Source organism: Meleagris gallopavo, chromosome 17, assembly GCF_000146605.3.
Source record: "Meleagris gallopavo isolate NT-WF06-2002-E0010 breed Aviagen turkey brand Nicholas breeding stock chromosome 17, Turkey_5.1, whole genome shotgun sequence".
NCBI lineage: Eukaryota > Metazoa > Chordata > Aves > Galliformes > Phasianidae > Meleagris > Meleagris gallopavo.
This window is the reverse complement of record NC_015027.2, coordinates 6,930,818-6,941,362: the sequence shown is the minus strand read 5'-3', so window position 1 is coordinate 6,941,362 and position 10,545 is coordinate 6,930,818. Positions and strand designations below refer to the sequence as shown.

At 49.4% G+C, this 10,545-nt stretch overlaps 1 protein-coding gene across 1 annotated transcript; it reads left to right on the top strand.

Moving 5' to 3' along the window:
• Positions 1-2,521: 2,521 nt before the first annotated feature.
• Positions 2,522-10,525, top strand: MLEC (malectin). Its single transcript, XM_010720251.3, has 4 exons — positions 2,522-2,721; positions 4,059-4,235; positions 4,397-4,454; positions 4,922-10,525. Exons 1-4 carry the CDS (start codon positions 2,557-2,559, stop codon positions 5,149-5,151), a joined length of 630 nt encoding a protein of 209 aa, XP_010718553.1. The 5' UTR covers positions 2,522-2,556; the 3' UTR covers positions 5,152-10,525.
• Positions 10,526-10,545: the final 20 nt, after the last annotated feature.

The window sequence follows — 10,545 nt, the reverse complement described above, 5'->3', positions numbered from 1 at the left end:
ACGTGAACGCTTAGGCAGCCAAACCGGCAGCGTGCGGCCGCCTGGCTCCCGTTTGCCTTTTTTCCACTGCAAGACCCCAGTTTCCACAGCGAGCTCTGCCAGCACGCGCTGCCGCGCCGTCCTCCCGCAGCTCTGCCCCGCGCCGGGCAGCGCCGTGTGAGCGGCAGGAACGGGGGCAGGGGCTGAAGCACAGGGGCAGGGGCTGAAGCGCAGGAGCAGAGGAGCCGTTCTCAGCCGTTGCAGCTCCCGAGAAGCTGGAAGCTTCTGTCTGCGAGCGGCTGGGGAGCTGCTGTCACACTTACACTGGGTTACCTTGCCGTACTTCCCCTGAAGCCCCCCAGGTTGACTGAGTTTTGCCCGTTTCTCGTAATCAATGAACCGCATCTCAGTCGATCCATGAATGCTCTGTGTGCTGAGCTGCTCCTGCTGCCGCTTGCAGGTGAGTGCAGGAGCACAGAGAGCTGTTTCATCTCTGTGTGTGAGGGCTGAGAGGACTGCCCTGTGCGCTGGGACCTTGTGTGAGGAGCAGCACCGTGTTGTACGGTGAGCCCTCTGCGTACTGTGTGGACAGAGGTCACATTTAAATGTTAATACGGTTCTCAATTTCTCATCCCGTGCCCTGGGATGCTGATCAGTATGGGTCAGCTCCTTCCACATGCCTCTCGTGTGTGACCAGAAGGAAAATTACCTGGTGGACTTATTTCTGAGTTGAGGAGGAAACAAGGGTCTTCTCTGAGCACGCTGTGGCTTGCTCCTCCTTTGGGGAAAGCCCGTGTTCTCTGAACAGCAGGCTGTCAGTAGGCCTGCTCTAGCCAATGGTGCCAGGCACGGCCGAGAAGACTTTACCCCTTTGAGCTATTAAGTGCGTTTCCTTCAATGGCTTTTTATTGCACAATTGTTTGGCTCATGCCAGGCTTCTCTGTGTAGGTCGGCATGTAATGGCTGACTGGGAGTACGTGGCGGGCTGGGAGGGAAGGATGTGGGGCAGCACTTCACCTCTGGGCTTTTCGAGCCTCAGTCCAGATGCTGAGCCCTGAGGAACAGAATGTGCTGATAGCAATAACGTGTCTGTAATGCGTGCGCTTGTCTCTTGGTGAGCTGCCTGTGAGCACACCTAATGCACTGGGAAATCAAGCTCACTTTCATAGCTATGTCTACAGTCCTCTGGGTGACAGCTCTTCCTCTCCAGTTACCTTCTTGGCTATTAATGGGCTTGCTTTATACACAGGCTTTCCTCTGATAGGAGCTGACTTCTGTGGAGCCCTTGGTTTGTGACTGCTCTAATCTGTTGCTGGCCAGAGATGTCTGTGTGGGAGGACAGGTTAAACTTTTCACCCTCTTTATTTCTGCTGATTAAAGCCTCCAGTCTTTGTGCCCTGCTTGGAGTGGCAAAGAGCAGCAGCATGTAATATTGCCTGAGTAGCTGCGTGTGAAACAGGAGATGAAGAACTGGCATTAATTTCCTCTTGCTCGTTTGCATTGGCTATATCTTTGGCAATATGTTCTGGGTTAGAAGTTCTTGCTTTGTCTTGGCCAACGCAGTGTCTGTTCCCATGGAAATAGGGGAGGACGTGGCAAGTGTCAGTAGATAACTTGGTCTGGATCAACTGCTGCTGGCTGAGGTGCCAGTGGGCTTTGGGTGCCTGCAGCCTTCCCTCCTGCATTGCTGAGGCATTATTCTGTCCTGAGCTCTCAAGGCAAACATCAGTTTGCATTCGCGCAATAACACAACAGAATGCCAAGTCAGGGTAAGAGCTCCTGAGAGCTGCTCGACAGGTGGTGACGTAGGGAGCAAGAAGAGGCAAATGTTATGATTTCTGTTGTTTTCTCAGCTATTGGTAGTGTTGTTTGAGCCCTTCGTAGGGGGCTGTTCAACCCGCAGTTGGTGCCCTTTTCAGCCAAGTGGCTGCGAGATGGAGCTACTCTTGAAACCCTTATGTACTTTTCCTGCTTCCTTCTTCAAGCTGACACGTACTGCCTGCCTGTGGTGAGAAGAAAGGGTTTTGTAAGTCCTATCTGCTGCTTTTCACCCTTCTGCCATCCCCCAGGTTTTTACTGCTGGAGGATGAGCCCCTAAAACCTTATGCCACTGCTTGCTAACTTCAAACCTGCTGAATGAATGACTCTAGTCAGTCCTGAAGTGACTGCTTAGGTTCTATACTCAGAGTTTATACTTTGAAAATGTTGTAAAAACATTTTCAGGCGTTTTTCCTCTTTGAAGCAGGAGTCTGGGGCCAAGTCTTTTGGCTCTGCGCCCTGTATGTGGAACCAGCTCTTCTTTTTGAAACTGCGTGAGTGAGTTTTGTCTCTCGGACTGCAGCAGGTCCAGACCCATTTTTCTGCAGGACACAGGTTCAGGGATTTTGGCTGCTTCTGCTCCAGTAGTGCCTTCTCCTGACCAGAGCAAGGAGTGAGAATGGGTCTCACTAGGGCAGTAAGTGCTAAGGCCATGTGCAATTAAGCACTTAAGAGTAAACAAAGCATCTGTTCATGTTGCTCAGAAATTAACCATTCCTCTCACTGTTCTGTGCTTGAAATACAGCTTCTGACTATGGTATGAAACTGCCAATCCTGCGGTCCAATGCAGAAGATCAGATCCTGTACCAGACAGAGCGTTACAATGAGGAAACCTTTGGCTATGAAGTTCCCATCAAAGAAGAGGGTGACTACGTGTTGGTGTTGAAGTTTGCAGAGGTCTATTTTGCACAGTCTCAACAGAAGGTAAGCAACAGTTCTGTGCCACTCTGAGCTTTCCTGTCTCTTTGATAGTTAAAGCTGTGTATGCCTGGGTTGCCTCTGCTGTTTTTTATGCTTTGCATGGAGAAAATGAAGTGAGACACTACAGGTTAACTTCATCTGTAGAGCTCATAAGAGTGTGGTTTGATACATGGAACCCTTTTCCACATGACAGATACACGTTTGGCCTGTAAAACTGCATAACAAGAGTGTTCAAACAAACGTGCAACATCACATAAGTAGCATTGGATTTTTATGATCTGTTTAGGCTGTGCTGTGTTTGAGAAGTGTTTTTGCCATTTCCCTGGCTGCTTGTGTCTGATGCAACTGCATGCCTGTTGTGGAGCAAGTATTGCACATACTGAATCAGGAAAGTGATCTGGGTTAAATAAACTACTGAAACAAATTGTACGAGAGTAATAACAGTTGATAATGGTTCAAAATGACAGTGCAGGCACAGAGTTAAATTCACCCCCTCATCAAAGCTCTGTGGAGATAAATAATCCTTGCCTGCTTTTGAAATCCCTCTTGTAAAGATGTGGAAGCAAAAGCACAAAGAATCCAATGCCCTGTGATAAATTGAAAGAGAAACGTGTATTTCAGTCTGGCTTTCCCCTCACTCTGTCAGCTGCTTTAGAGCTTCTCTTAAACACTGTACTGTCATTCTGCCAGAGAAGTATTTCAGAGAACAGAACTGTGGGGCTGCTTTAAAGAAAGGTTGCAAAGAACAGTCTCAGATTAAGCTGAAGGGCTGAGACATCTCTGGCTCTTCTTCCCTCATGGGGTTCTGCTGGGATTCCCCGGGTGCTTCATGAAGTTTGAGTCATTAAGGCCCTGAGGAGGACTTTCACTCTGAGTTCAGATGTGGTTAGCAGTTGATCACTTCATCTCCTTCAAACCCTGCATCCTGTCAGTAGCTTCACCAGTGTGTTTCCTGTTCCCTGCTTTGCTCGGGGCTGTTTGTTAGAAATGGCCTCACTCCCCGGGTGTGGTGTGCCACAGCCTCCCTAGGGTAGGAGCAGGTCCTCAGCCAGCAGGTGGAAAGCTGTGAAAGGAAATGATGAAAAACAGAACAGAATTGTGTTGCCCTCAGTTTTGAACAGCAGGAATTACGTTAGAAGTAAGAGGCAAATTTCAGGGTATCTGAAAGCAACCTTAACGCCTCAATGTCTTTACCTGGCCGCTTTTGGCTTCTGAATTCTTCTCAAGGGAGTAAAAAACGCATGGTGGTACAGTGCATGTTGCAATGCTTTCTGGTTTTCCCCTTTCAATTGTCGCATGCCTGAATCTGTTCTGACACTGTCGTTTCTTCTGCCCTGAAGGTGTTTGATGTTCGCTTGAATGGCCACGTCGTGGTGAAGGACTTGGACATTTTTGACAGAGTTGGACATAGCACGGCTCATGATGAGATCATTCCCATGAGTATCAAAAAGGGAAAACTGAGTGTCCAGGGAGAGGTTTCAACGTTCACAGGAAAGCTTCATATTGAGTTTGTAAAGGTAACGAGGCTTTGCTGGCCAGAGCCTTCATTTCCCTTTTCCCTTCTCTTTCCCAGCCACGTGATGCAGCTGTGTGCTGGGGGTGGGGAAGGTGATAGTAGGTGGGGAGATTGTTTTCTGAATTATGCTGCAGCACTGATTTCCATCTTCACTTTCTCTAGGGCTACTATGACAATCCGAAAATCTGTGCCCTGTACATCCTGCAAGGAACAGTAGAAGGTGAGCATAGTTTCTGAGCCAGAAGGCTCCTTCCCCTTGGAGATCAGCCTGTTGCTTCTCAGACCATGAGATCATAGCTCTTTCTGAGCTACCTCCGCCAAGACTGTTTCTCTATCAGCACGTTCCCACAGGGTGCAGAATGAGATAGGTGTCTTAGCATTCTCTTCTCTAAGTGCACAAAGCTGTCATTTTCAGAATAAGTAGTATGAATTTGGTACAAGACTTCTTGCATATGGGGTAGAGAAGAAAGGAACATGTCTAGTCAGCCTTAAGTTATAGCTGCGGATGAATTCTCTCTGGCTTTGTATGTCAGCAGCAGTCCTGCAAACAAGTAATTTATGGAGTTCTTTTACATAGTAGTTTTGTGTTTCTGACCTGGAGCTTTGTTTTCCTCACTCACTTCTGAGGACAGGGAGGTTTCCTGGGTTACATCCTGTCTCCTTGTAACTTTTCTTCTTGTTCAACAGATGTTCCAAAGCTGCAACCACACCCAGGTCTGGAGAAAAAAGAGGACGACGACGATGAGGATGAATATGATGATGGTTCCAGCGTTAAAAAACAGGCAAATAAGAACCGGGTTCAATCAGGCCCACGCACACCAAACCCCTATGCCTCAGACAACAGCAGCCTCATGTTCCCTATATTGGTGGCCTTTGGTGTCTTCATTCCTACCCTCTTCTGCCTCTGCCGGTTGTGAGAGCCCTACAGAGCATCAGCCAAGGGGCTGGGAGGGAAGGAGTTGGACCAAACACGGTTGCTTTCAATTTCTCCATATTGTTCATAATTTAAGGAAAACAAACAAACAAAAAAAAAAGGTGATTCATTTTGGAGTGAATAGCAGGTCCAGGTAAGAGGAAGAAGCTTACCTTCCCCTTGCCAGCAAGCAGCAAGGCCCTTGCCTTCCCCGTCGCACCATGTGCAGCCTCTGATCCTCCCTGGGGCATCCAAGAGTGAACTGAGTCCTGGCTGGCTGTGTGTTGGGCTATTGGAAGCTGATGGTAGCAGTCCTGGGCCACATCCCATACTGAAAGAAAGCTGTGTGCTGCGAGATCTCTGCCTTTGCTGGGTGGAATACAGTTCCCTAAGCCGGGAAGCAGCTCTTATGACAAGGCCTGGGTACATGTTTTGTCCAGGAGCACGGAAGTGTTGTGGTGCTGTTGGGTGACTAGCAACTATGGAGAACAAAGGCTGGTTCTTCAGTATCTCCCGGAATGTGCAGCACGATGTATGGTACTCACCTGCGTAAAGATACCGAGGCTCCAGCTGGCCACTCAGCCTCTGTGGAGATGTTTCCCTTCCTAAGAGTGCAGACTGTGCCAGGAGAGGAGGAATTTATCTGGCCTGATTTCCTGCACCAGTTGGGAGAGACTTTCCTAGTCTGACAATTGTAATGTTAGATCCATTGAAGAGGGATTCCGCTGTAGCCTGCAAAAGGCACACGTTTGCATCTGATCAGATGCACTTGTTTTCTGTATTGATTATGGCTTTTGTTTCCTTTAGTATTGTTTTATTTTAAAAGGTTCATTTTAAGCCCAGTTTCTTATTTTGCCCCTTTTAGCAAGTGACCTGTCATCAGAAGAAGCTAAGAATCAAATGGCCTAACGAGGAGGTCCTTGTTCCTTCAGCTTCCTACCAATCAGTTCCCCTGCTGCCCTGTGACACAGGACAGAGTGGAGCAACCCTGGGGATGCTCCTGAGAGCTTTCACTGTTGAACAGACCAGACCTGCCTGCAGTGGTGAGAAGTACAGAGCTGGTTAGCATCTGCCCTCAGTGCAACCTTCTGCATATCAAGGGGCAGACGTCCGGCATTTCAGTATGATAGCACAAGGTGATTTGTTGCTCTCCAAAGATCTGGAAGCAAGCTGAACACTGGAGGCAAGGCCCATCAATTTCCCTGTTGCTTGGTGACAGGCTGATGAGCCAGGTCACCCACCTTCCCCAAGGGATCTTTCTGCAAGAGTCTTCTGCTTCCACATGTAGAGCCTGTGCCTGACTGATAGTCTGAGCCCTCCCTGCACCTTCTGGCCTGGAGTTGCTGACCTTGAGGAGCTGGTTCCCATGCTCTTGGCCTCTGATGTGGCCAAGGAAGCATTTGTGTTCAGGAGAAGGATTTAGGCCAGGTGGGGCTGGGTCACCTTCAGTCCTGGTGAGCTTTACCTCATGCTGTCTTGTTCTTCTAACTGCTCTCTTCCTGGTGCAGCTGCTCTGAGCCATGTCCTTGCTGCTGCTCCTTCCTGCACCCGAGTTTTCCTAGCAGTTGTTCTCAGGTTTGATGCTGTGCAGTGGCTCAGACTTTCTTTGAGCTGACAAGGGTCGGCAGAATTTGAGGGGCAACCTTTCTGCTGGGCCAGAGCAGCTGAAGCCTTTACTTTTTCATAGCCCTGAAGCTGTGATATGAGCTGTCAGCTCATGGGCAGTGAAACAGGAGCTGGAGGTGTCACAGTGCTAATGTCTGCAGCAGTGGTACTGAACCTTGGCTGGCTTTCTGGTAGCATACATCACTGCAATGGGCCTGACCACCATTCTGAGTGCTAAAAAGCAAACAATTGAACTTCTCTCCAATTGCTTAAGAATAGACTGGCTGTTTCTATTCGTGCTACTTGGAAGCATACTTGGAAGGAGAAGGCAGACTTCACAGAGGGCAGATCTTAAGAGCAAACCCAGGAATGAAAGAGCAGTAAGCTTGAAGTTGTTCGCTTCATCTTGTAGGTGCTGTTAAAATCCTAGTGCTTATACAAGTCTTCAGTAGGAGCTGTATTTTGTTTAGAGGCAGTGCCTACAAAGATTCCCTGGTGTTTTTTGGATTGCTCTAACTGGAGCATAGAGACATTTAGATCTTTATCAGTCTGAGAAGCATAAAGTGCCCTGATTTGTTAAGCAAAGAACCTGGATTTGAAAGCAGGCTTCTCTGTAAGGAGCTGTTCTCCTCCAGGCCTTGTAGGTTTTGGGTTATTTTGGTTTGTTTTTTTTATTTTTATTTTATTTTTATTTTATTTTATTTTTTAGCATCCTTGCATCAGGAAGTCACTCAGCTTCTTGTTGCTCCCCTGGTAATCTGTGCACCTTGCAGCAGAGCATGGGAACAGGCCTGTGCGTGTAGGTGTGCCCTACTCTTGTAGGATACTTTATCCCTGCCTCTTGCCAAGCAGGGAACCTCATTGGTGCCATCAGCCACCCTAAGGCAAAGCTGTGCAGAGTTTGGTCTGTTGTGTTCTGCTTTCTCTCAGTTCAAATGAATTTCTCTTGTTTGAATAGGAATATGGAATAGAAATGGTTCAGTCTTCTTGGCTTCAGCTTAGTTGTTTCGGCTCTGGCTTTATGCATTTTTGTCACTGCTGTGAAGCTGGTGTTAGCTCTCCAGGTGATCGGGGAGTTTCTGATCTCTCATGGTGATGAGAGTGGTTTTCTTTGTTGATCCATCCTCTCACAGCAGGTCTGGCTCAGACAGAGCCGTCAAACAAAGCATGTGGGGACACAGGAGGACAGTATGGGGAGGACACACTCAGTCTGGCTTTCCTTGTCATCCGTCTGGCACCTGCAAGCCAGCCAGATGGGTGTGATAAAGTACCTGGCCTGATATGGGGAAGGAAACATTTGGGCTGGCTGTGATTTTCCAGCAGGGGTGATTGAGGGAATGTCCAAGGCAGTGTTTAACTGAAGGCAGTCAGAAATAAGGCTCTTCGTGCTTTGTTGCAGAGCTCAGCAGGCAAATGTAGAGTGTGTCTCTGTGCAATAGTGTGGGAAGCAGGACCAGAACAGAGCCTGGCTTGGTGGTTGGAGTAGTTGTGCAGAGAGAGGCAGGTAAGGCAATTTGAATAGAGCTTCCCCTTGGTAAAGGTGAGGCAATGCTGCTGATCATGTTCTGGGCCAGGATCCAGCCCCAGGATAGTGCTGGTTGAATTACCCCTCCTCAGCCCCTCTGCTCTATCCTGGGGATGCAGAGGCACAGCTGGCAGTTGTCTCACAGCTTGTGCTCTCTGCTTTGCTACCTTCATGCAGGCTGTTCTTCATGTCTGTGTGTGTACCTACAACAACAGCTCGGACCCTTTTGAGTATCCCAGGTGGCACGGAGCAGAAAGCCAAATGAATTCCCATCTTTTTGGTGCCTTTGTGTCGGGCTTTGAATAAAAGTCCATTTGAAGAAGCTTTTTTTTCTTTTTCTTTTTTTATTTTATTTTTTAAGGAGCTTCTGGGTTGTGGTGTTTTTTGCCCAAGGGACAGTCCCTGTCCATGTGCTCAGCTGCAGGCTGTCTCACTGTCCCTTGATCCAGCTCTGGGGGTCAAAGCTGAATCACAGAACTGTGAGTGAGAATCTTTGGTTCCAGCCCTCGAAGTCAATGGGGAAAAAGGCGTAGCAGGGGACAGAAGAACTGGAAGAGCTCTTCCAGATCTCATCTGCCCCAGGAATCACCTGGGGTGGGATGGGGAGCTTCTAGACAGTCTGGTGCCTGCGTGTCTGCACAGCTCAGAGCAGAGTGAGGTGCAGCTGTGTGCTGGTAGTCCTTTGGTGCTCAAGGCTTCTGACTGCAGAGCTTGGCTGGGCTCCTCCTGCTCCCTGGTCTCACCTGCCGAGGGCTTCCCCTGCCCCAGGGAGCAGAGGCCCATACGTGTCCCTTGGCCTTCCTTTGCATTGAAGTGAGGTGGCGACGGCCACCTCTTGGTCTTGGTGTTGGAAGCCTGGCTGAGCAGGCCCTTTGTTGATGGAAAACAGCAGCAGGAGGGAGATGACCAGCAGAGCAGCTACAGCCCTCGGTGCGAGCCAGATTCTGAGCAGCTGCGAAGCACTGAGTGTTTCAGGCTCTGTTTGGTGCTTCAGTGTGGGAGAGATCTGTCTGCTTCGTGCACTCGTGGTGGGGAGGGAAATATCCTTGCTGAGAATCCAAGGGAAATGGGAGCTGGGCCAGCACTGAGCTCATTTACCTACCGGCGTTTCTGCATCTCTACAACAAATGCCAAAGTCTAATACAATTCAAGGATGCTTTTTTTTTTTTTTTTTTAATTTTGTCAGCCTGGTTCCACCAGTCTGTCCTCTCCAGCTGGTCCCACAGTACTCAATGGCACGGCCACAACACTGGGCTGGAGCTGCTGGGGCTCAGGAACGTGGTTGTGCGCAACAGGCCTCCTGTGCTGCTCCTGCTTCGTGCCGGGCTGGGGCACGTGTGTGTGTTCTGCTTGGTCCCAATGGGCTTCATCCCGTGGTGCTGGCACGGGAGAGCTGATAGCAGGTCCATGTCTTCCGGGACTCTGGCTTGCTCAGAGTTTATTGCTGTATATTAAATACTATTTTTGGAGATTGGGGGGTAGGTGTGGGAGGGGGAGGGGTGAGGCGGTGCTGTCCCCAGGCTGAGCAGTGGGACTGCTGCAGGTTCTTCGATAGGTTCTGATTATTATTATTTTTTTTCCCAAAAAGTGCTTTATTTAAAAATACAAAAATAAAAAAATATATTAAAAAATAATAATAATAATAAATCAACGACAGAAGTGCTTTCCTCCCATGTAGAAACAGCGCTGGTCGAGTAGAAAATGGGAATGATCTTTTGCAAACGTCAGAGGTCTCTGCTGGAGAGTTTGTGTGAGGGAGGGATGAAGGCGAGGGGCAAAGTGCAGCGCTGTGCTGGGTGGGTGGGGGTCGGAGGAGGGCGAGCTGTGCCCCCTGCACCCATCGCATGGCGGGGGCCGTGCCTGTCGTGCCGCGCTGCTCTGTGCTGCAGCCAGTTTTCATCTGGAAACCCGATGGTGACATGGGAGAGGAATGTTTCGTGTCTCTGGGGGGCTTTCCTGCATCGTGCTGCAGCTGCCCCGCTGGCGCTGAGGGTCGCCGTGTTCCCGGGGGTTCTGTGTTACCGCAGCTCGTTTTAGTGGTTGGGCCCTGGGTGAAAAGCACAGATGTCTGTTTGTGATCGCGGGGGCTTTGCGGAGTTGAGGGCGGGCTATCTTATTTTTGGTACTCGGTAGCTGCTTTATTTTTGCATTTCCCCACGGCGTCGGGCGGAGGGGATGTTCTAAAATCCACTGCCCGGCGGTTTCGACCGGCAGCGCGCGGAAGGCAAATAAACGGAATTCTATTGTCGCTGTGCCGCGGTGGTCGCT